The sequence below is a fragment of the Ochotona curzoniae genome, unplaced genomic scaffold (assembly GCF_017591425.1).
Source record: "Ochotona curzoniae isolate NIBS_2020 unplaced genomic scaffold, NIBS_Ocur_1.0 contig_48, whole genome shotgun sequence".
Lineage (NCBI taxonomy): Eukaryota > Metazoa > Chordata > Mammalia > Lagomorpha > Ochotonidae > Ochotona > Ochotona curzoniae.
The window spans coordinates 3014351-3038589 of NW_024466391.1; the positions used below are offsets into that span (position 1 = coordinate 3014351).

General features: G+C 57.8%; 1 protein-coding gene across 2 annotated transcripts; it reads left to right on the forward strand.

Moving 5' to 3' along the window:
- Positions 1–59: 59 nt before the first annotated feature.
- Positions 60–24012, forward strand: MYT1 (myelin transcription factor 1). 2 transcript variants are annotated; one of them, XM_040988170.1, is made up of 21 exons: positions 60–114; positions 640–670; positions 2732–2794; positions 3323–3570; positions 5953–6801; positions 7123–7257; positions 7666–7756; positions 8262–8375; positions 8974–9188; positions 10329–10453; positions 10838–11089; positions 13255–13409; positions 14339–14401; positions 14492–14560; positions 18464–18526; positions 18773–18856; positions 19682–19903; positions 20893–20984; positions 21347–21450; positions 22882–23025; positions 23872–24012. In XM_040988170.1, exons 1-21 carry the CDS (start codon positions 60–62, stop codon positions 24010–24012), a joined length of 3315 nt encoding a protein of 1104 aa, XP_040844104.1. The 2 variants fall into 2 exon arrangements, with proteins under 2 accessions (XP_040844104.1, XP_040844105.1); XM_040988171.1 differs by lacking the exon at positions 8262–8375.
- The last annotated feature ends 227 nt before the right edge of the window (positions 24013–24239 follow it).

Below are 24239 nucleotides of genomic sequence, written 5' to 3' on the forward strand. Positions count from 1 at the left end.
CTGGCCTTGGAGGGTGCTGCTTGGCATTGCTGCTGGTCTCACCACTGTTCTCCTTGCAGATGAGCCTGGAGAATGATGACAAGCGGGCTCGCACGCGCTCCAAGGCTCTCCGAGGTGAGTCTGCGCCAGCCCGGCCCTTGGCTGAGAGAGTGAGGCCCCCCGATCCCCGGCCAGCACCCCCTTCTCCCCCACAGGTGAGGCTAAGGGCCTGCTGCTAAGGTCTCCTCACCCCCGGGGCAGAGACGTGGGTGGGTGGGACCTGGTTTTAAAGATTTCTGCTGGGCCAGGTTGCAGCAGGACCCTCCCTGCCTATGAACACACACATTGCTCCACTTTTGCTGCCTTCTGGGATACAGCAGCCCAGGTCCTGAACCAGTGCCCTTGGGGGGAGTTACATAGGAGCCCCTGGTAGCCCCTGCTGTGGCAATGGAGATCCAAGCAGCTAGCGCCTTCCCCTCCCTGAAGAGCCTGTGGTGGGTGGGGAGGGGCCATGCCCTCTTCTCCCTTGGGGCTAACCCGGACTCTGGCCAGGATCTCCCAAGGGAGCAGCTCTGACTTTAGGGACATTCTCTGTCCTGGAGGACTATGCCACTCCCCCCGGGCCCCCTCAGCTGCTCTCTTTTGCTTCTCTCTCCCCAGGACCCCCGGACACAGCAGGCCCAGACCTCAGGTAGGGGCATCTCCTTGTCAGCACTGGGATTACCCAGGCCCAGGCTATGAGCCAGGAGGCTGCCTCCCCTGGTCCAAGCTCAGCAGCCCCCTCCCTGCCTTTCCCACACTTCACAACAGGAGCATGTTTATGGTCACTGCTGGCCTGGATAGTCACCTGAGTGCTGGGGCAATGAATGTGGACACTTAGGGGTGGCACCCAAGGGGCAGGGGAAGGGGCTTAGGACCCCTTCCCCTGGGCTCCCCTTCACCAGGGCTCCAGCCAAGGCCTCAGACATCTGGAGAAGGCACTGCCTGGTGGTGGGTCCTCAGGTCCAAGGCCATGCAACCAGAAGGGCTGAGCCACTATGGGCTTGGGGGCAGCAAGCTTGAAGCCACACCAGCAAGGGGCCTGCATGGGTCCTGGGCTCCTGCCAGCTCTATCCTCTGTGGTCTTGACCATGAGGTGAACAAGGAGGCCCCTAGACCTGTCTCTGTGGAGGTCTGGAGGTGGAGGCGGGGCATAGAGGACATGTTTTCCTCTCACCAGTGTCTTGGGGCTGTGGGGTCTGCTTAGCTATGACAGGACCTTCACATCACAGGCACGGGCATGTCTGTCCCTGTGGGAATCCTGCCGTGTGTGCAGGCCCGTGGTATGACCCTCAGAGAGCACCCAGCTGTGGAGTAGGCTCCCTTCCTGCTAGGCTTCCTTACACCCTGTCTTGCACAACTGGGCCCTGAGTGCTCAACTAGGACCTCTGCTGGCAGGGCGGGGCATGAACCAGGTTCCCTCACCCCATATTCATCCCTGCATCTCTGGCCCACAGGGAGCCTCCGGTCTGACCCCTCCCATGATTAGGGGGTGGGGAGGTTCATGAGTCCTGGATGCCAGGGTTGTGTGCATGGAGTATGTGGAGGGGGTAGAGACCTCCCCGGGGACCTGATGGGGTAGGGGCTGGGGTCCCTGTGTTGCTGTCCCAGCTGCACAGGCATGGTCCTCTGAGCCTGGGCTGGGGGAGGGGTGGCTGGAGCAGGTGATGTGATCAGGGCGGTGCCAGGGCCCCACAGGCCTCTGCAGCAGCTGTCACCTAATTGCCTGATTAACTTGGTGATTAATCGGCTAATTGGGACCTCGCTTCAAGTCTCTAATAACAAGAAGCTGTATTGTGAGAAGTCTCAAAGCCAGTCTGAGAAAGAGAGGGGGAGACACAGAGACCCAGAGAACAGCTTGGCCCCCTGGCTTCTCCCTCCCTGTCCTTACCCCTCCTTCTTTACTGGCTGGGCCCTGGACAGAGGTCTTGGTGCCACAGCTCTGTGTGCTTGGGGTCTGGTCCTCGCTTGTGAGGTTGGAGGGTGTTTCCTTTGTCCAGGCGTCTGGCCTCTGCTGTTCCACCCCTACCTGACTGTGCTCGTGCCACAGCCGTATATGACCACAGCAATATCCAGGGCTCCCTGCCAGCCTGGGTCCATGGGGCAGATGATGGTTGAGTGAAGAGATGGCCGGGAGCTTTTTTCCACTCCTCTTGCCCCGGGTGGGAATGATGCTGCCTTGAAGAGCTGCCTGGACTCTGGCTGAGATGAGCAGCAACTTTGGGCTCCTGGGATCCCTGCCTCTCTGCCCAGGCTGCAGGTGCCCAAGTGTCCTGTCCCCAGGGGGAGTCCTTCCTGCCTGATGCTAGGCCAGGTAACGCAGAGATCCCTGCCCTCTGTGACCCCGAGCCTCTCCCTTGTGATTCTGGGCTGCCCTCAGGGACTCTGGGCTAACCCTGTGACTCTGGGCCACCACCCATGACCCTGTGCTGTTGCCCAGTGTGCTCTGGACACCGCCAAGCATGAGCTCTCTGTGAGGGCAGCATCAGACGCTGGCCAGTCCCTCCAGACATGGTTGCTGGCAGCAGGAGGCTCTGGCTTGGGAAAGGAAGCTGCAGGTAGTGCAGTGTGAGGAGCCTTGCTTTTGTCACAAGGTCTCCTGCTGGCACATCATGTGCGCTGCAGAGCTGTACAGAGATGCCTGCTCCCAGGTTTGAGGTCTGGCGGTGGGGGGGGCTCAGAGTCACATCCTGCCTCCTGCCTGTCCCTGCAGCTGCCCCACCCCAGGATGCACGGGCTCAGGCCACGTTCGGGGCAAATACTCCAGGCACCGCAGGTAAGAGTCCCAGGAAGGGGCCTGGGTTCCTGTTCTAGGTGGGTCAAAGACCCTCATTCTTGGTGTGCCCCAGCCTTCTGGGACGATTGCAGTCTGGGGTGTCCTCAAAGCTGTGGGGCAGATGGGGATAGGCAAGTCCCTGTTGGGAGTGGGGCACAGAGCAGGCCTGGGCCACATTCAGGGTCACATGACTGGCCATTGTGGCTCTCAGCATGGCTGTCCCACACAACTTCAGATGACTGAGGGTGAGCGTTGGGGCCTATAGAGGTAGAAGGCCCTGTGGTGAGCCCAGGCTAGAGTATGTGGGGGATGTGGTAGCCTGGTGGGGCCACTGGGCTGTCAGGGCTTGGTGGGGTCTTCTGGGAAGCGGAAATGCAACTGGAACACAACCGGGTGTTCTTTGCTCATGAGTGAGCCCTGTTCAGCTCAGCTAAATGCCGGCATTGACCCTGGTGGAGTCAGGCTCAGCTGCGGGCTGCAGGGGAGGGACCCCAGCCTGGTTGCCTCCTTGCCCACTTCTCCCTGCAGCTTGCAGAGCTGCCCTCTGGCCAAGAAGAGGAAGCTGGAGGGCTCTGAGGCTGAGCATCTGGGGTCCAAGAGGAAGTCCCAGCCCCTGGGGCTGACGCTGGGTGCAGGTGATGGCGCAGACAGTGAGAGCAGCGAGGACCCCGAGGTGAAGGCCGCCTCTGTTTCGGGAGAATCGGACGGAACCCCAGAGGAGGCTGCGGCCAGGCTGCCTGGGCAGGAGCAGATTCATCGTCTGGAGCCAGCTGCAGGTGCTCTGGGCCACTGTTCCCCCTAGGATAAAGGCTGCTCAGTGCATCCTGTGCATGGGGGTGGGAGGATGAGCAAGAACAAGGCTGCCTTGTTCTGTACTTCTTGGGAGAGAGGCCTGAGAAGGGGCTGTGGAGTGTATGTGGGCATTGTGTGTCTGTGAGCACTGTGTGTCTGAGCGCTGTGTGTGAGCGCTGTGTGTGTGAGTGCTGTGAGTGAGTACTGTGTGTGAGTGCTGTGAGTGAGTACTGTGTGTGTGTGTGCTGTGAGTGAGTGCTGTGTGTGAGCACTGTGTGTGTGAGTGCTATGTGGGAGTACTGTGTGTGGGAGTGCTGTGTGTGAGCGCTGTGTGTGTGAGTGCTGTGAGTGAGTACTGTGTGTGTGAGTGCTGTGAGTGAGTGCTGTGTGTGAGCACTGTGTGTGTGAGTGCTATGTGGGAGTACTGTGTGTGTGAGTGCTATGTGGGAGTACTGTGTGTGTGAGTGCTGTGAGTGAGTGCTGTGTGTGTGAATGCTGTGAGTGAGTACTGTGTGTGTGAGTGCTGTGAGTGAGTACTGTGTGTGTGAGTGCTGTGAGTGCTGTGTGTGAGTGCTGTGTGTGAGTACTGTGTGTGTGAGTGCTATGTGGGAGTACTGTGTGTGTGAGTGCTGTGAGTGAGTGCTGTGTGTGTGAATGCTGTGAGTGAGTACTGTGTGTGTGAGTGCTATGTGGGAGTACTGTGTGTGTGAGTGCTATGTGGGAGTACTGTGTGTGTGAGTGTTGTGAGTGAGTACTGTGTGTGGGAGTGATGTGAGTGAGTGCTGTGTGTGAGCACTGTGTGTGTGAGTGCTATGTGGGAGTACTGTGTGTGTGAGTACTGTGTGTGGGAGTGATGTGAGTGAGTGCTGTGTGTGAGCACTGTGTGTTAGTGCTGCGTGTGAGTGCTATGTCTGAGTACTGTGTGTGTGAGTGCTGTGAGTGAGTACTGTGTGTGGGAGTGCTGTGAGTGAGTGCTGTGTGTGAGTACTGTGTGTTAATGCTGTGTGTGAGCACTGTCTGAGTACTGTGTGTGTGAGTACTATGCATGAGTGCTGTGTGTGAGTGCTGTATGAGAACGCTGTGTGTGTGAGTGTTCTGTGAGAGTGCTGTGTGTGAATACTATGTGTGTAAGTTCTGTGTGTGTGAGTGCTTTGTGTGTGAGCACTGTGTGAGTGCTGTGTGTTAGAACACTGTGTGTGAACACTGTTTTGGTGTGGCTGCCCGTCCTGGTTGTGTCAGAGCCCCTGGCCATGATGGACACTGTGGTAGGAGCATTGTGACAAATGAGGTCCCTGGCAGATGAAGGACCCTGGAGACTGGGGGGTGCTAAGGACCAGCCCCTGCTGCAGCCCACATTAAGAGGTAGCAGCCTTTTTTTTGCTGGGGCTGCCCTGAAATCTGAGTTGATTCGATTTTGCTGCCTGGCTGCTTGCCAGGCTGACTCCTCCGGAACAGCCCCAGCACCTGGCACCTTTCAGATTTTGTGCTCAAAAAATTTGAATTGCAGTTTTTGAAAATGTGAGTGTATTTACTTTTTTCCGTTATGAAGGTTTTTTTCTAAAAATCTGATTTGTGGAAAAGGTGAAGTGCTGCTTGGGAGGCCCACACCCCATCTCGAGTGCCTGCTGAAGTCCTGGGCACTGAGCTTCTGGCCCAGCTCCCAGCTAATGTGTGTGAGGCTGAATGAGCTCCTGGCTTTGGCCTGGCCCAGCCCTGGCTGTTGTGTTCATTTGGGAAGTGAGCCAGCAGGTGGAAGATCTCTCTGTCACTCTGCCTTTCAAATAAAGTAAATGAATCTTTAAAAAATAAAAAATCTGATTTTCTCCTTAAGTTTCATTTTATCATATGTAAGTATGAAAGATTCATTTTACTTATTTGAGAGGCAGAGTTAGAGAGAGAGAGAGACAGATATCTTCCATCTGGTTGTTCACTCTCAAAATGGTCAGGACAGCCAGGGCTGCCCTACGCCAAAGCCAGGAGCCAGGGTCTCCCTCTTGGGTGCAGGGGCCCAAGCACCGGGCCATCCTTTATTGCTTTTCCTAGGCCATAATCAGGGAACTGGGTCAGAAGTGGAACAGCTGGGATTCAAACCAGTGCTCATGTGGGATGCCAGCACCATACGGGCAGCTTTACTTACTATGCCATAACATGGCCTCCATCAAATGCAGTTTCACCTAATTTGAGAAAGTACTCATAGTCAGAAGGAATATTACTGAAAGTGTCAAAGCAGTTAGCTGCTCTTCACTGACCCTTAGACAAAGTTCACCATGGTCTGTGGATTCTGCCCTCTGTGGGAAGGCAGAGGGGCCAATGGGGGCCTGGGAACTTGGCTGTACCCTCTCTCACGCATCTCTGGTTTCCTGCAGGGAGGAGCCCTCTCAAGTCCCATTTTGGACCCAAGCCTGGCAGCAGCCCCCCCAGCTCCTCCAAGGGTGGCTGCAGCAGCTACCAGGGGGTCATCGCAGCATCTCTCCTCACCCTTGGCCAGATCCCGGAGGAGGCCCTGGGTGGAGAAGACCCAGGCCTGGGGGCCAGGCAGGGCCCGGCTGTGGCGCGGCTGCTTCAGGAGGGAGCCGACAAGGGACAGAAGGACCTGTTTGTCCGAGCAGGAGATGTAGGAGAGGCCCTTGAGGTCAGTGATCTGCACAACCAGGAGCCCCAGCCGCGAGCCCTGGAGGAGGTGGCCAGAGAGGTGTCTAGCCAGCAGAAGGGTCCCCAGGAAGATGATGAGGATGACGATGACGATGAGGATGAGGACGAGGAGGAGGATGAGGAGGAGGAAGAAGAAGAAGATGGCATGGAGGAGGAAGAGGAAGAAGAGGATGTAGAGGAAGAGGAGGAAGAGGATGAGGATGAGGAGGCAGCGACAGCCTCTGATGTGATATTTGAGGATGCCACTTCCTGCACCTCTGCCCAGAAGGGCCTGGAACCAGCCAGCCCTAAGCCGGAATATTCTGTCCTGGTGGAGGTCCGCTCAGATGATGACAAGGATGAGGATGCACGCTCCCCACGGTCGGCTGTCACAGATGAGTCTGAGCTATATGATGTGCTGACCCGTGGGAATCTGGGCCTCCTGGAGCAGGCCATCGCCCTGAAAGCCGAGCAGGTGCACGAGCCAGGCAGCCCCCTCTCTGAACAGGGTCCCCCGGGCCCGGGAGAGGCAGGAAAGGCAGCCAAGTCCCTAGATGCCATGCGCAAGAGCTACTATAACAAAGGTAGGGGGTGGCCTGGTCCCACACACCCTCACTGTGGGAGGGGCCTGTGGGAGGGCAGGGGTGTGGCCAAGATGCATCTTTGGGGTTACCCTGGAGCCCCTGCACATAGGTCCCCCACCCAGGCCTTCCTCACATCCCTTCGTGAAGAGTCCCTGGGCTTGGCTGCACAGTCAACTGATGCCAGCCGGTTTCTCCAGGACATCTTCATGTCCTGGCCTGTGCAGCCCTGGTCCCTCCTAACTTCCTGGCCAGAAGGAGGGGTATCCAGCTGCCCCCTCCCCAACGTGTGCTGGCTCTAAGGGTGGTGTCTCCATGTTTTAGATCCTTCGAGAGCTGAGAAGCGGGAGATCAAGTGCCCAACACCCGGCTGTGACGGCACTGGGCACGTGACGGGGCTGTACCCGCACCACCGCAGCCTGTCTGGCTGCCCCCACAAGGACAGGATCCCCCCGGAGAGTGAGTTGCTCCGAGGCAGTTGGCCCCAACTGTGAGGCCCTGGGCAAGCCAGAGGCTCACTGGGGCCAGAGACTGGAAATGGCCACAGGCACAGCCATGGGAGGGCCAGGCTGGTGTGAGTTGAGCTGGGGAGTCAGAGGCCAACTCAGGCCACAGTCAGCCCCTATCATGGGCTGCGGCAGTCCTCAATGTTAGAGCTGAGTCCAGGGCCCTCAGCCAGCCTGAGGTGGGGCTGATGTGGGCAGGGTCTGGGCCTGGAGCTGCCCTGGTACCCACTCCAGGCGGCCATCCCCCGTCAACTTACAAAGCCATGAATGCAGCCTTTGGACAGGACCCCTGCCCCTCTTCAGCCAGCTCCCGCAGGGACACCCCTGCACTGACCCCCTTCCCCTCCCTCGTTCTCTGCAGTCCTGGCCATGCATGAGAATGTGCTGAAGTGCCCGACTCCTGGCTGCACAGGTCAAGGCCATGTGAACAGCAACCGCAACACGCACAGGAGGTATGCGTGTGGGGTAGGAGATTGGGGTGCAGCTGAACCGGCTCCCAGCCACTTCCCCAGGACCACACTCTCAGATCACCCACAGTACCATGTGCGGCCATGGCCTTGAGAGGAAACACTCAGCAGGAAGAATGGCTGGACCTTGGAGGTCACTCTGAAAAGAGGCCCAGTTCCTGAGCCCTGTGGTCACATCTATTCTCAGGCCAGCCTTTGGCAAAGTTGCTACCCCCATGTCTTGGCGCTGGTGTCCTTGGGATGGGCCTGTGTCCCCCAAGGGTGGCTTTGGTTGTGTTCATTGAGTCAGTGGCAGAACCAGAGTCTAGCCCTGGGGCAGGGGCTGGAGGGAAGAGCGAGAGTCACTTGGGTTTACTCGGGGAGGCATCCATGAGTGCAGCTCAGAATCTCCCCAGATGGGTGCTGGTGAGGGCCAGGGCGGGGTGGGAGGCCCGCCCCACAGGGAGAACAGCCTGCACAGGAGGTTCAGAAGTGACTGTGCATTTCCTAGCTTGTCTGGCTGTCCTATTGCCGCTGCGGAAAAGTTAGCCAAAACCCATGAGAAGCCACCACCACAGCCGGGAGAGCTCTCCAAGAGCGGCTCTAGCTCTGATCGGATCCTCAGGTGGGTGACGGCCAGGTCCAAGGGGTTGCCCCAGCTCTGTCTTCCCCAGGCTGTGGGGGTGGGGGATAAAGGGTGCCCATGGCTCCCAGAGGTTCCTGGCCCCTGTCCTCTCTGGGCTGTCTGACAGCAGGCCCTTCTGTGCCCAGTCCTGGGCCATGTCCTTGTCTTGACTCCTCTGAGAGCCTGTTGCTTGAGGGCCTTCTCCTTGAGGAGGGGACAGCAAAGCCAGGTCCTGCCTTTGTGAAGGCCAGGTCCCCCCTCCTGGGCCGTACCTCTCTGTTGGGCTTCTGTCTGGATAGAGGTATGTTCTGGGTCAGAGTAGGAAGCTTACCCCAGGGAATCCTGCTCCCCATCCCCTATGGAGCCCCCAGGCTCTGAGGTCAGCAGCTGGTGCTGCTGGTCCCAGGCTGGTTGCTCCTAGCCCTACCCCCTGCCCCCAACCAGCCCCAGGTCACAGCCTGTTCCCTAAGAGCTCCTGGCTCTGGGAACTGGAATTCTGACCCAAGAACAGTTGCAGAATAAGGGGTGGGGGTAGACGTGTAAGTGTCTGGGTTGGGGTTTCGTTCTCATAAGGCCCTCCATTTTGTCCTGCCCCCAGGCCCATGTGCTTTGTGAAGCAGCTCGAAGTCCCTCCATACGGGAGCTACCGGCCCAGCATGGCCCCTGCCACCCCCAGAGCCAACCTGGCCAAGGAGCTGGAGAAGTTCTCCAAGGTTACCTTTGACTACGCAAGTTTTGATGCTCAGGTTTTTGGCAAACGTGTGCTTGCCCCAAAGATTCAGACCAGCGAAACCTCACCCAAAGCCTTTCAATGTGAGTTGAGAAGAGCAGATTTGTCTCTTCTGGGTAGCTTCTGGGGGAGGACCATGTAGGAGGGACCTTGGGGTGCATCCAAAGGAGGCCCAGATGCAGGCCTGAGACCTAAGCTACACACTGGGCACTTCAAGTGTTGTGCCTGACGCATGTCCACCATGAGCCCTATATTAGCTCCTAACTGCTGGCAGCGAGGTCTGACTTGGATCCTCACAGGGCTGGCTGTCCAAAGATTTAGGAGTAACTGATACCTGGAGGAAGCCCCCTCCCCCAACTTCCTGCTAACATTCCCTGCTCTGCTGGGGTGCCTCTGGAGAGGGGTCCTGCCTGGGACCTATCTTACAGGGCATGCGGCATCGATCCTCCTTGCAGCTTGGGGGCAGCCCTCCAGTCCTGCCGTGTCACTCGCCACACTAGTGTGAGGGCTGTGAGCCCACAGGTCATGGAAGTGCATGTGCATGGAGCTGGTGTCCCTCACGCCCGTGTGGCAAGGATGGATGCTGTGCAGCTTCCCGCCCTGGGGAGGCTGCGTCCCCCGTGCACACCTGCCTAAAAGGATTGTGCAGAGGGCAGCTCTTTGCGTTGATGCACAGATATTTCTGGAATGTTCCCACAGTCAGGTGAAATGTCCATCATGTCATGCTAGAAAAGCTAACATTTCATGCCTGGTTGGCTGTTTGTTGGAAAAATGGTGCTGCTCCAGCATTGGCATGAATGATGCTCTACTGATCTTGGTACTTGAGGGCTGTCTGTCTCAAGAACCTTTACACAGCCCTGAGATGTGCTGAGAGCATCTGGGGAGTTGTTGGAAGAGTTTCTTCTTCCTCTGAAACTTGATCACATCAGGTTGAGGCTGTGACTTTGGGACCCAAAATAGGGTCAGTGGGCAGTGGGATGGCTGGTGGAACCACTGGAGGGCAGGGGGCCAGTGAGAAGGCAAGTAGAACCCCTGGCCTGTTTGGATATGGCTGCACTTGGCCATCCCAGGACCCCTACCCCCTGTCACGCCTGCTGCTGCTGCTTTGATTGTACATCAGCCAATGTTGTTGCTTTTTGCAGCCAAACCCTTCCCAACGGCCTCCTCCCCAAGGCATAGCCCATCCAGCAGCTGTGCAAGGACCACCTCATCCTCTTCCACAGGCTTCGACTACTCGCATGACGCTGAGGCTGCGCACATGGCTGCCACCGCCATCTTAAACCTCTCCACTCGCTGCTGGGAGATGCCCGAGAACCTCAGCATGAAACCCCAGGACCTGCCCGGCAAGGTGGGGACCCTGGCTGAACCTCAGCATGGAGACCTGTGTGTGCCCTGAGCAGACACCCCAAACTGAGATGGGAGCTTGTGTGCCTTGGGCTCACATTGCTTGCTCCTTGCCTCGAGCAGCAAGGCTGTTGGAGAGACCTTGGTCCAGGCCCCTGTTGTCTAGAGCTACAGGCGAGCTCCTTGGGCTCTGGTCCTGCCCATGTCTTTATTGTGTCTTGAGTGTGTGGCTCTGTGCTCCCGGGAAGCTGGAAGGTCAGGTGGCCTCTCCTGGCAGCCAGCCATGCTGGCTGCTCTGTTTCTTTGCATGAGAGTTGGCGCTCTGGGCCCTGATTTGGCTGGCATATCCATGGGGGTGGGCTGACCAGCACGCGATTCCCTTTTGCAGGCTGGAGACATCGAGGTGGATGAGAACGGGACTCTGGACCTGAGCATGAATAAGCACCGGAGACGCGAGCACACCGTCCCCAGCAGCAGTAGCAGCAGCAGCAGCCCCGGTGTCCGATCGCCTGATGTTGGCCAGCGTCCGGGCAGCACCATGACCTCACCCCTGTGTGGCCAGGCCTCCCGCCAGGATGAATGGGACCGGCCCCTGGACTATACCAAACCTAGCCGCCCGCGGGAGGAGGAACCAGAGGAGGTATGTCTCGTGGGGCTGGCGAGTGTTTTATGTGGCTGCTCCTGCTGCGACTGCAGGTCCTGACATCCGTTCCCATTCAGTCATCACCCTCAAGTTAGCTGAGGGCTTCCGTCTGTTGTCCCCAGTCTGCCCACAGCCAGAGGCCACACCCCTGTCCACCCCCAGCGAAGGGTTCATTGCCCTATCTACCTACCTAGAAGGGGTGAAGCTGTGAAGGGGTCACAGCTAGGCTTCCTGGTGTCCCCATCCCTGGCGATTCTGGTTTGTGCCTTTGTCTGCTGTGTGGAGCTGGTGCGAGGTTCAGCACTCCTGGGATTCAGCTGCTGCAGCCACAGGCCTCAGCTTGCCCCACTCACCCTCTCCTCCTATCCATCTCCTGGGCTTAGTATACCCAGAAAATACCTCCCAGGAGGCCTCCCAGAGCCCTGACTAGCCTGCACTTGGGCAGCAGTCTGGCCTTAGTGCCCAGGGACCCCCGAGACACCCCACACATGGCAACCTGCCATCCTGAGAAGCCTCCTCCTATTATTGATTGATTGATTGATTGGAAAGTAAGATATATATAGAGGAGGAGAGACAGAGAGGAAGATCCATTTTTTAAAGATTCATTAATTTATTGGAAAGTCAGGGTTACACACACACACACCCCTTCTGTTTTCTGGTACTGGTTCACTCCTACATGGCAGCAATAACCAGGCTGGGCCAGGCCTAAGCCAGCAGTTGGGAACTCCAGCCAGGTCTCCTCTGTGGGTTCAGGGGCCCAAGCACTTGGGCCACCCTCGGCTGCTTTCTCAGGCGCATTAGCAGGGAGTTGGATGGGGAGTGGAGCCATTGGGAATTGAACTAGTGCCCATGTGAGATGCTGGCACCACAGGTGGCAGCTTTGCTTCCTGCACCTCGGCGCTGACTCCCAGATACCTCCTATATCTGCTTGGAGAGACGGAATTGAAGGTTAACTTCAGGGGGCCTGGCGCATGGCTAAATATTCACCTTGCAAGTTATCTTCAGGTGGCCCGGCCCACAGCTCAATGGCTAAACCCTCACCTTGCAAGTGTCAGGATCCCCTGTAGGTGCTGATGTGTGTCCTGGCTGCTCCACTTCCCATCCACCTTCCTGCTTGTGACCTGGGAAAGCAGTAAAGGATGGCCCAAAGCCTGGGAACCCTGCATCCATGTGGGAGAGCAGGCAGAAGCTCCTGGCTCATGCTTTGGATTGGCTCAGCTCGGGCAGTTGCAGTTACTGGGAGAGTGAATTGATGGATAAGATTTTTCTGTCTCTTCTCTTTGTAAATCTGATCTTCCCCTCCCCCCCAAAAAAAAGTTTGGTGCAAAAACATTTTTTCAAGTTGTGCATGCACAAGAGGACTTGGAAAAAATTTGAGAAAATATATTTCATGAAAAACTATGCTTGGATTTTTGCTCCCATGTAACTCATTTTTAAAGTCTGCTTTCCCACAAATTCTTTTAAGGTACCCTCTGCCCTCTGGGGAGCTTTGTCGAACTTGCTAAGCTCCTGAACCTGTGCCAGGGGCCCTTGCTGTCCTGGGTGCCCTCTGACAGCCACATCTTTGCTTGGTGACCCCACTTCCTGTGAGAGAGGTCTGGGTCTAGGGGTGGACAGCTTCATGAATGAGCAGCATTGGGTGGGAACCCCCTGGGCCTGTAACCTTGTCTTTCCACCCAGTGTGCATGACACTGGTCCTGTGAGTGAGAGGGTCTGCAGCTGGGGTACAGTGTGCATTGTGCTCAGGGCCTGCTGTGGTCAGGGTGGGCACTGGTGATCTTGAGGTCACTGTGACTGTGATGACTCATCTTCATGCTTGCTAATGACACTTATTACTGCCTACTGCCCCTCACTTCTGGCCCCAGCTCTGTGCCCACTGTCGCTTCATTTCTGTTTCCCAACTCTGCTGTCAGCTGAGAGCAGCTGTGGCTTTGTTTCTGTCCCCCAGCTCTAAGAGCAGCTGTGACTCAGGTGGGAGGGTTTAGCTCTTCAAGGTTTGTTTTTGGTGTCCCGTGGGGGACTCAAGTCTTCGTCTTTTGTGCAGAAAACTCTAGGAAAGGCCTGACTGGATGCTGCCTGAAGGGTTCCTCCCCTGCCCACCTGCTTGGGCACCCAGGCCTCCCCACCTCTGGCTAAAACACCTCCCTGCTGGTCTTTTGCAGTCAGAGCCAGCAGCCCATTCTTTTGCTTCTTCTGAAGCAGATGACCAGGAGGTGCCAGAGGAGAGCCTCGAGGAGCGCAAGTACCCGGGAGACGTTACCCTGACCAACTTCAAGCTCAAATTCCTCTCCAAGGACATAAAGAAGGAACTGCTCACGTAAGTCTCGTGGCAGGAAGGAGCAGGTCCTGGCCTCACCCAGTCCCTGCCACTGCCTGGGTCAGCCTACCTTGGGCCAGGAAGCCACACGGAACTGGGAGCATCCAGTCATCTCCGTCCTTTCAACAGGAGTGGCCCCTCAGCCCCCAGAGCAGGCACAGAAAGCTCTGGGGGAAGGCACAGGAGTCACTTTGGCTGAAGTGGGCAACTCCTTGCAGGAGTTCGGGAGTCGGGCCCTGGGAGCTGCTTGGTTGAGGCGGCTGCAGCAGGCAGGCCCAAGTCACCCATCATTAGATGCCCCAGGTGTGCCAGAGTCAGCCCTCTTAGCCCCCTCTGTTGGACAGCTGAACTGAACTCAGGCTGGGCACCTCGTCCTTGGGCAGAGGGTGTCTTGTTGCACCAGGGGCAGCAGAAGGGGGTACTTGTACTGCGTGTGTGCTTACAGCACATGTGTGGGGGCCTGCATGATTCTTCACAGCACTGTGTGGGCTCCCACATGTGTGTTCACAGGCACATGTGTTGGTGTCTGTATATGCGTGTGCCTACACCTGTGTTAATGATGCACACGTGGTGCCTACATATGTATTTGCAACATACATGTGGGTGCCTGCACGTGTGTTCATAGCATGCATGTGGGTACTGGCATGTGTTCTGATCACACATGTGGGTGCCTACACATGTGTTCATGACACACATATGGGTACCTGCACGTGTGCCCACAAGATGCATGTGGGGGCCTGCATGTGTGTTCACAGTACATGTGTGGGCATCTTTGTCACATATGCACAAAGGTAGTTCTTACGTCAGGTTCCTTTTCCCTTGATTCTAACCATGGGACAGATGCTTGCGATGAGAGAGGCCAGTGCCCAGGGCAGAAGCTCTACCAGTGTGCTATGGCCTCAGCTCTGACACCTCTTTCCCTTGTGCAGCTGTCCCACGCCGGGTTGTGATGGCAGTGGCCACATCACTGGGAACTACGCCTCCCACCGCAGGTTTGTGAGCACTCGGGTTGGACCCCCCACAAACTTGTGGGGGCTGCCCCTCCCCCTCTGCGCCCCTCATGTCCCTCTCTTCTCTTTCAGCCTCTCTGGTTGCCCTCTTGCTGACAAGAGCCTCAGAAACCTCATGGCTGCCCACTCTGCTGACCTCAAGTATGTTTGCGCTCCCAACTGCCTGTCTCTTCACGAGGCTCCGCCCCTTCAGCCTCCTCCGAGGCCCCGCCCCCAGCATGGGCTAGGGGTAGGGGCAGGGTTGAGGACGGGCGAGGGGCAGGGCCGAGGAAGGACGGATCCTGCTTGCTGGGGCAGCTGCCTGTGCCCCCTCTCTCGATTCTGCTGCCTCTGTCTGCTCTTGACCAGGACCACCCTCTCTGGGCTCTGCCACCCGTGTCTGTCTCAGGCTGCAGGCTCATGCATGCTCAGCTGTGCCCCCATGTGGCCTCTGCTTCTAGGACTGCTGTGTCCCATGCTCTGGTCTGGCTGTGGCTCCTGCTGCATGCCATGGGTGCTGGTGGTGTACCCTCCTGCTGCCTTCCCTGCCTCAGCTCACCTACTGCTCCCCACACTCCTGCTATGCTCTCCTTGCTGCCCACCCCCACCACCTTGCTTGTGCTTCTGTGCCTCCCGGCCCCAGCCCACAGCGGACTAGGCCTATGGGTGCTGGGCTTCTGCTTGGCAGCTGCTACACGAGGTTTCCAGGTCTCAGTGTCCTCTTGGGCCGAGTTGGGGGTGGTCACTGTCTTTGGTTCCCCCACGTGGCCCTAAGTTAGGGGCTCAGCTGGGCACCAAGGCAGGGCCATAGAGAAAGAGCTCTCTCCTTTGCCCTCAGGTACCCCTCACTGTCTATTCTCTATGGGCCTCTGGGTTGAGGGAACCTGGAGTCCAGGTCAAGGCACCTCTGAGGGGAGGAGTTAGAGAGTCTGGAGGGTCCAGGACACTGACAGTGTGGGGGCCCAGGGGCTCCCAACAGCCAGGGGCGGGTGTGTATCAGCCTTGGCCCTCCCCTGTTAGGGTTAGAGGCGGTCAGACTGGTCTGAGAGAAAGACAGAGGCTTTTAGTCCAGGTGTGCGGTTTTGTTAGATGAGAGGGTCTGATGGACTGCTGCCTGGCGGGGTAGGCCTGGGACCACTTCCACATGGCGGGGTGACTGTGGGAGGGAAGTGGCTACCACAGCATAAGCACTGGGGTTTCATACCCAGGCGCAGGGGAAGGGAGAAGGTGGCAGCTCCTCAACTTGCGCATGCGAGCGACCTGGCACTTGTCATGGTAGACTGAGACAAGATCTAAGTAGTTTCTGTTAGGCACTGCAGCTGTTCTTGAGGAGATAAGGTCAGGATGATTCATCATGAACTTATTTCATTCTGCCTCAGGCCAGCATCCTGCTTGGCTGTCTAACAACACCCAGGGCTGACTCAGCCTCATGGAGGCTGTGTGCAGGCTGCTGAGTCAGCACTCACCTGTGTCCCACACACCTGGGCTGACTCAATGTCTGTGTTCAGGCCCCTGGATGTGGGAGCTGCTGAGTTAGCATTTATTTCTGCCCTCATTCTGTCCCCACATCTGGCTCCAAATCCAAAGCTGACTTTTCCTGAAGCCTGAGAACCCTTACCCCGTTCCCCTTTCTTCCTTCTTTCATTTTTCCAAGTTCGTTTTCCAATTTTGTTTCTCTTTAAACTGTGATTGGTGTTGGTAGTTTTCAGTGTATGGGCTAGAACGAAGTTAGAGCTGACCGTGTCACTGCTGCCCCTTTATCTGTCCAGCCTATGCTCAGGCCAGGATGGAGTTTGGGCATTTCGGAGTCAGTGCTGTTTAAGGCTAAGCCAGGAAAGACCTTTAATCCAGAAATCCCACCAGGGGCCCCCAGGTGAAGAGGAGCCTGCTCAGCCTCTCACAGGTTGGACTGCTGGCAGAGCACTCCAAGCTTCAGGTCAACCTCTCACACACCTAGACCTCAGCCTGCACCTCTGCCTGTGGGGGCAGCAGTGCTCCCTGGCTGAGGGACCACACACTGGACTGGCCAGCTGTCCTGGCCACTTGGCTCCTTGTGCCAGTGGGAGTTAGTGTGGCTGCACCTTCATTATTATCATGAGCACACACAGGACTATGCTCAACGGGGAGGCCTGCAGGCCCTTGAGACCTCCAGCCCTCAGACACAGATCCTTGCTTCCACTCAGACCAGGTGAGAGGGACAGAGGTGGCTCAGGGACCACAGCTGATCCCGTGGGTCTGCGGTATTGTGATTACTGGTCTCCCACCCAAGTATTAACCAGGCCCGACCCTGCTTAGCTTCCAAGATCAGACGAGATTGGGCATATTCAGGGTGGTATGGCCGTAAACGGTACTGTGATTACTGGTGAAGGCAGCTGTTCCGGCCACAGGAATGTTTTCCCTCCATGAGAAACCCAGGACATCCCTGCCCTGGTCAGAAAACTGCCCTCATGCAGGATTCCCCCATGAGTGCCCTCATCTTGGATCCACCGTGGGTAGCCTTACTCTATACCATCCCCAGAGGTGTCCTCACATTAGACCAACCCCATGGGCATCCTCACCTTAGACCCTCCCCATAGGCGTCTTCACCCTAGAACCTCCCCACAGGTGCCCTCAGCTTAGACCTTCTCCCCACGGGCACCCTCGCCCTAGACCTTCCCCACAGGCGCCCTCACACTAGAACCTTTCCACAGGCGCCCTCACACTAGATTCTCCCCACAGGCACCCTTCCTCTATAACCTCCCCATGGGTGCTGTCATCCAGGTCTCCCTATGCGTGCTGGGGAACCTGTGCCTTCTTGGGGTATTCCATGACCCATGGCTGTGCTCAGTGCCCTCAGAACTGGCACACTGTCCTTGTTGTCCTTGCTGCCTGAGGGACTGGCAAGCTCTGTGCTGGACCTGACTTGGCCAGACACTTTCCTGATGTTGGAGCAAAGCCCAGGAGCTTAACTGAGCACTGACACCTGGGAGGTGAGTTGCCCATCTTGAATTCTCTGGGTGTGTCTTCCCTGATGGCGACCTCTGCCCAAGTAGAAGGGCCAGGTGCCCATGGCACCATCCCGTGAGGACTGGGCAGTGATGTGACCAGCTAGGTGTCTGACTGGCCAGCAAAGCATCTGATGTGTAAGTCCCTGGGCAGAAATGAGGGAAGCTGGACCCAGGGACCAGAGAGCAGGAAATACGGCTGTGCTCATACTTCTGTGCCCAGAAGCAGGCTGTGCCAGCTTCTGTCTTCCGTGTGAGGAGGCTGCTGGTACTAGTGGACAATGGCCACTAGGGCACCAACACAAGCCCAGTTCTCGCCTGAGGCAGGCCCACAGGTGTGGCCCACAGAATTCTGTCTCCTGCCCCTTGCCCTGAACATGGCAGGGACTCACACATTCTCGGGTGGACATTTGTGAGAAAATGACATAAGAGGGTCCAGGCTAACAGGAAGCAGTTTTTGCTGCTTCCTGCTTGTCAGATGCTCTGGGTGCAGAACCTGCCTCCCTCCCCTCTTCAGTCTCTGCTGACACTGCTGCCCACAGACTCAGAATTCTGTACACAGAACAGGACCTGGCCTGCAGCAACCGGTGCTCATAGTTCAGGGCACAGGGTCAGGGGTCAGCTTGTCTTCTTGAGACCTCAGGTTCAAGGTCAGGGTTTTGAGATGTTCCAGAATCTTCCAGTCCAGCCTGAAACCCCACAAAAGGCTATGCTGGGATTCGCTGTGTCCCTTTTTGAGATGGGCCTAGAAGCGTAGCCATGGTTCTCAGGCCTGGCCGGGTCTCAGGCTGTTTTCTCCTTCATCTGCCTGCCGGCCCCTTAAGGAGCAGCTGGGGTGGCACCATAGCCCAGAGTGACACCTGACACTGGCTGCTGACATAGCTAGGTAGGCGTGGGCATGTGTTGGTGACGTGTCTCAATGGAAGGTGCCTAGGAAGGCTGCTGGAGCCCCCACAGGGGAAGCTGGGATGCCTCACATGAGGACCAACATCAGGGCCTCCCCCCCGGGGGCTGCAAGGCCCTACCTGAGCCGGGGCTGACACGTCCATGAGGCCAGTGCAAGCTCCATTTCTCTCTACAGGTGCCCCACACCTGGTTGTGATGGCTCTGGCCACATCACAGGGAACTATGCGTCACATCGGAGGTGAGTGTCACAGATGGGTTGGCAGAAGCTGACCACTGGGGCCGATGATCTTCTCTGTCTAAACTGTAATGTGTGATTAGGTGGTCCCTGCTGCAAGGTAAGCCACACAGCGTCATGGCTAGGGCTGAGGGAGTGTAGGTAGTGTGTGGGTTTCATTCCTTACACTGAGTCCTGGACCCTGGGGTGGGCTGGGCAGCTACAGTCGCTCTCTAGACTGACCTTTCCATGTTCTCCTCTTGTCTCCAGCCTGTCTGGCTGCCCTCGTGCCAAGAAGAGTGGGGTGAAGGTGGTACCTAGCAAGGATGATAAGGAGGACCCTGAGCTGATGAAGTAGGTTGGGCCGTCAGGGCCGGCTTCCCTGCATCCTCACAGTCCCTTTTGCACATGCACACGCTCCAGTTCATGCTGTGGAGCCTTACTCAGAGGGCACAGGTGCTGCTCCTGGCCTCCACTCAGTGCGTCTGATGGCTGGAGGCTCTGAGTCCAGCTGCCTGAGCCCAGGGCCTTGCGATGCCTCCTGCTGCTGCTGGGCAGGAGTCCAACGGAGAGGATACCTTTGCACAGTTAGCTGTGTGCAATGAAGGCCTGAAAGCGTGAGGCCCATCAGGGCTTGGGAGTGCGGGGTGAACTCTGACACTGTGTGAGCAGGACAGGGTAGCTGGGACAAGGAGTCCTAGAGGCAGCACAGCTTAGGGAGGTGGCCCCTGGGAGGAGCCAGAGGGCTTTGGGCTAACTCTTCATTCCAATGCTTTTCCCCACCTCAACTTAGGGTCAGCCAGAGAGTGGCTGAACCAGGGCCCTCCACTACACATTGTGCCTGGAGCATTTGTTGTTGCCAAACCTCTCCCTGTGCCAGAGCGTAGGGAACTGCTCGTTCTGGTTGGTGTGGCTACAGCCTTTCCTTATCTTTTCTGGGCCTCTGCGCTGTCTACAGCCGGATCTAGTCTCAGCCTGGAGGCTAAGGCATGCAGCCTGACGCTTGTCTCATCTCCCTCCTGTGGTTGGCTGTCATCTGGCTGTCTGAATACAGGGTGGAGTGGGCAGTGACCTCTGGAGTTCGCCCCTAGGGTGTGGCTCCCAGGCTTGGGCTGGGGGATGCTATGGCGCCCTCTTGCCTAGCTGTTCTCTGCACTTACCTTGCTTCCTGGTGCCCAGGTGCCCAGTGCCTGGCTGTGTGGGACTTGGTCACATCAGTGGCAAATATGCCTCCCACCGGAGTGCGTCTGGCTGTCCACTGGCCGCACGGAGGCAGAAGGAGGGCGCCCTCAACGGCTCGTCCTTCTCCTGGAAGTCACTGAAGAATGAGGGGCCTACTTGCCCCACACCAGGTTGCGATGGCTCTGGCCATGCCAACGGGAGCTTCCTCACCCACCGGAGGTAACTGTCCCCACACCCAGGCTCTCTGTGTGCAGACAGGGTCTGCCCTCATGAGCCCATAAGTTTCTAGATGTGGACAAGCTGTGGCTGACATGGAAACCTTGGCCGCTTTGCTAGTGGGTCCCTGTGAGGTGTGGGTCTACCTACCAAGAGTTATAACTCCATCCTCGTGGATGCCTAGGGACAGACACAGGCACTGTCCAACTGGTTGCCAGGACACGGGACCTCTTGCCCCTTGGCTTCTCTGCAGCGGTCCCTTGGCCCCACCCCCTCATCTACCCTCCCATACTCTGTGGGTTAGCTCCACGCCTGTCTGGGCTGCACACCGTGGTTATTGCTTAGAGCTGAGAGCCAGCAGCAAGTCCCCACCTCTCTGTCATCTATTTGTCTCCCTCCCCTCCCTGTTTCAGTTTGTCTCCTCTTGCCTCTCTTCCCCCCACCCCCATCCTCTCTCTCTCTCTGTGGCATTAACTCACCCAACAGCAGCATTTGCTGACCTCAGAGGTGGAACAAAGAGCCAGAGAGTGGGTGGCCCCTGTCCTGTGGGACATGGTATGCTGGCAGGTGGTGCTGGCTGGGGGCAAACCCACAAGGAAAATCCCTGGAGTTTGCTCTGGGAGAGCCTCAGGAAGGTGGTGGGAGCAGTTCATGAGTGTGGCTACCATGCAGCCCAGAGGGTGCCCAGAGCATGTGGTGGGCTGGATAGGACTCAGCTCGAGAGTGGCTCTGGGATCCACTGTGCCCGCAGCACCCCCAGGCCCATGAGTGGCAACATCAGGCAGAAGGGATCTGGGATCTCTCTGGTCTTTGCCTTGCCCTGACAGCAGCTGCTCCTCTCTGGGTGGTCAGATGAGATGGGGAAGGCTCTGCCATGGGGAGACCTTTGGTAGTCATGTGGGTGGAATAGGCCTTGACTGGCCCACGTATGACGTGGGCGGCCATGGGGTGTGAGCCTGTACTGGTCAGTGACCTGTGATTTCTGCCTCCAGCTTGTCCGGCTGTCCCAGGGCAAGCTTTGCTGGAAAGAAGGGAAAACTCTCAGGGGACGAGGTTCTCAATCCAAAGTTCAAAACCAGTGATGGTAAGGATGCTCTGTGACATGTGCTGTGGCCCACGGGCCAAGGGGAGTGTGGGTGCCCATGGACAGTAGACAGAGCAGGGCCCTCGAGACAATGGTGGACATCCCTGGTGCCCAGACCTCAGCCCTGCCCCTGCCAAGTTGGGCCTGCTCCAACCTGAGGCCCCTTGGCAGTGCCTTAGGCTGTTTTGGAGTTTTTTTGCCAGGAGTTTTGGTTCAGGCCCTTGAGCACTGGCTGATCTTAGCCACCGGCCTGCCAGGGGACAGCCAGGGGCAGAGCCGCGGTCTCCACAGAGCTTCCCAGTGAGGGTCCTGAGCTCGGGAGCCCGGCGGAGGCCCCACCCACACAGCTTGTTCCCGGGCAGTGCTGGACAACGATGACGAGATCAAGCAGCTGAACCAGGAGATCCGGGACCTGAACGAGTCCAATTCGGAGATGGAGGCCGCCATGGTGCAGCTGCAGTCCCAGGTGTGTGTCTGCTCTCCAGCCCCCGCTGCTTTCAGACTCCCTCCCACCACCAATGTCTCCCGCCCATCCGCCGACCACCATTCTCTCTCTCCACCACTTTGCCCCTCTCCACCATTCTCACCTTCACTGCCGTCCAGCTCCCCGTTTCCCTTCCCTTCCCTTCCCTTCCCAGGTGTCTGTGTGGGGGTCAGGGCTGGCAGGGACAGCCACCCATCTGCCTGGAGGTGGCATTTGTGAGGTCCTCCTTGAGTTTGGGGTCAGTCAGTTGCCATGGAGTCAGCAGTGCCACGGCCAGGGGCCCCCAGGAGGAGCTGTGTTGTGGGGGTCACTGGTCCTAGTGTTCCCATGGGTGGCGGCCTGGAGCCTGGTTCTGGCTGGTTTGCACAGCAGTCCTATTCCAGCTAAAGGGCTGAGGAAGTCCTGCCCCTTTGTTGTCCCTGCACTCTCCTTGGGTGCTACTCCTGTAGCTGCTATTCCATGAGGGTTTCTGTGAGGAGAGCTGAGGGGGCTTCATGTGTCTCAGAAATGGGGAGGGTGCATCGCTCTCTGCTGCCCATGGGGCTGGTGTGGGCACTCTGTCGAGGTGAGAGGTCAGGATCCAGGGGACAGAAATGTGGCTTGGGACACAGGGGAAAAGACATATGGGACAGTGGTGACCCCATGGTCCGCTTCTGCTCTCAACCAGTGGGCTCAGCTGTTCTTTCATGCAACAGCCCCTGGAACAGCGGCTCCACTGGGGCACACCTGTGTCTGGGCAAGCGACCTCTCAGTCCCAGACAGTATCAATGGAGGAATGACAATGATTGACATGGATGAGGGAGGAGCAACAGTGATGGACAGGGCCTCAGCCCCTCCTGTTTGGAGCCTCGGGGGTTATCCATTGTCTGTCTTTCCTGAGCTGCATCTCAGTGTCTGTGCCCCTCTGAAGCTGCCTTAGAGAAAGTCGCTTTGGGGGCCCTGGGCACGCAATGCCCTCTCTCGTTACAAGGTCCCACTACGCTCTTGCAAGGCTCATACACCACAGTGTGTGTGAGCTCGACTTCCTCCAGTGGTCGCCTGTGCTAGTGTTGGATTGGGGCTGATCCTGGGGGTGGCCAGAAAGCTGAGCTTGGGGGATCTGGGGGAGCCATTTCTCAGTGGCTTTTGATGAGGAAAGACCCAAAGGCATCCTAATAAGCCAGCCAGGTGGATGCTGCAGGACCACCTTACAGAGGGTAGCACAAGGCTGAGGACGCAGCCCCTAACTTGGATGTGCGGGTCCCTCCTGACACCCAGAGGGGGCCGTGACTTTCCCTCCTCCCTCTAGAGAGCAGGACGCCTCCGGTCCTTCCACTGAGGCAGGGATCCCAGCAGCTGGCAGGAGGGGCTGTGGCTAGGATGGTCTGGGGAGGGCCATCCGCAGTAGGCAGCAGGCCCCTATCTCTGGCACAGATCTGCTCCATGGAGAAGAGCCTGCGGACCATCGAGGAGGAGAACAAGCTCATTGAGGAGCAGAATGAAGCCCTCTTCCTGGAGCTGTCTGGCCTGAGCCAGGCCCTTATCCAGAGTCTTGCCAACATCCGCCTCCCGCACATGGTAGGCTGCTGCCATGTGCCTGCGCTCTGTACTGTGCTAGGCTGGGGGTTACTTGGTCCGTGGGTCTGGGCTGGGGGTCCCTCACTTCCTAGGCTGTGGGTCCCTCACTCCCTGTGCTGGGCTGGGCTGGGCTGGCCTGGGGGTGTCCTCACTGCCTGGGCTGGGCCAGTGGTTTCTCACTCCTGTGCTTGGCTGGGGGTCCCTCACTCCCTAGGCTGTGGGTCCCTCACTCCCTGTGCTGGGATGGTGGTCTCTCACTGCCTAGGCTGGGCTGGGGACCCTCACTCCCCGTGTTGGGCTGTGCTGGGCTGTGCTGGGCTGGGTGTCCCTCACTCCCTGTGCTGGGTTGGGTTGGGCTGGTCTGGGGGTGTCCTTCACTGCCTGGGCTCGGCCAGTGGTTCCTCACTCCTGTGCTTGGCTGGGGGTCCTTCACTCCCTGGGCTGGGCTGGGGCTTCCTCATGCCCTGGGCTGGGGGTCCTCACTCCCTGGGCTGTGTTGGGCTGGGGGGTCCTTACTTCTTGGGCTGGGCTAGGGGGTCTGTTGGCTTCTATGTTGGGCTGGGGGTTGCTCAGTCCCTGTTATGGGCTGGGACATTTTTGCTCTTGAGTCTGGAACCTGCTTCTTTGGGATGAGCCTTCTGCTCCCAGTGGCCCAGGCTCGAGCCCCTGAGAGCTTCATGTCCAAAATGCAGTGGTGATTCTGATGGCCGTGAGCCTGACTCCGGTTGCCTGCAGGCAGGGACCCCCTGGCTGCTAGCTGGGGCACAGGGCTGTCCCTGGTTGGGGTGGGCACCTCTTGACTTGTGCAATACTTAGCAGGGCTTGCTGATGATTTCTGTTCTCCAGGAGCCAATATGTGAACAGAACTTCGATGCCTATGTGAGCACTCTCACGGACATGTACTCCAACCAGGAGTGCTACCAGAGCCCCGAGGACAAGCACCTCCTGGAGAGCATCAAGCAAGCCGTGAGGGGCATCCAGGTCTAAGCCCCCTAAGTGCAGAGGAACTGAGCAGCAGCCCCGGCCCCCAGTGGCCTCCCTGTCCCACTCCTCCTGGGGCGGCAAGCAGCCCTTCATGGGGTTCATCCCCAGGGCTGCCTGGAATCAGGGTCCCCCAGGACGCCCTGACAGGCTGGGGGGTCAAGATCCCTGCACACCCAGGCACGGGGACATGGAAGTCTTATAAAGTGATTTATTTTTGTTTTCTGAACAAA

What these genes read in the sequence shown, in the direction of transcription:
- MYT1 (XM_040988170.1), top strand. Translation starts at nt 60, where the DNA reads ATGAGCCTGGAGAATGATGACAAGCGGGCTCGCACGCGCTCCAAGGCT. An exon ending in GCGCTCCAAGGCTCTCCGAG is followed by an intron (nt 115 to 639) that starts GTGAGTCTGCGC and finishes CTCTCTCCCCAG; the next exon opens with GACCCCCGGACACAGCAGGC. An exon ending in AAATACTCCAGGCACCGCAG is followed by an intron (nt 2,795 to 3,322) that starts GTAAGAGTCCCA and finishes TTCTCCCTGCAG; the next exon opens with CTTGCAGAGCTGCCCTCTGG.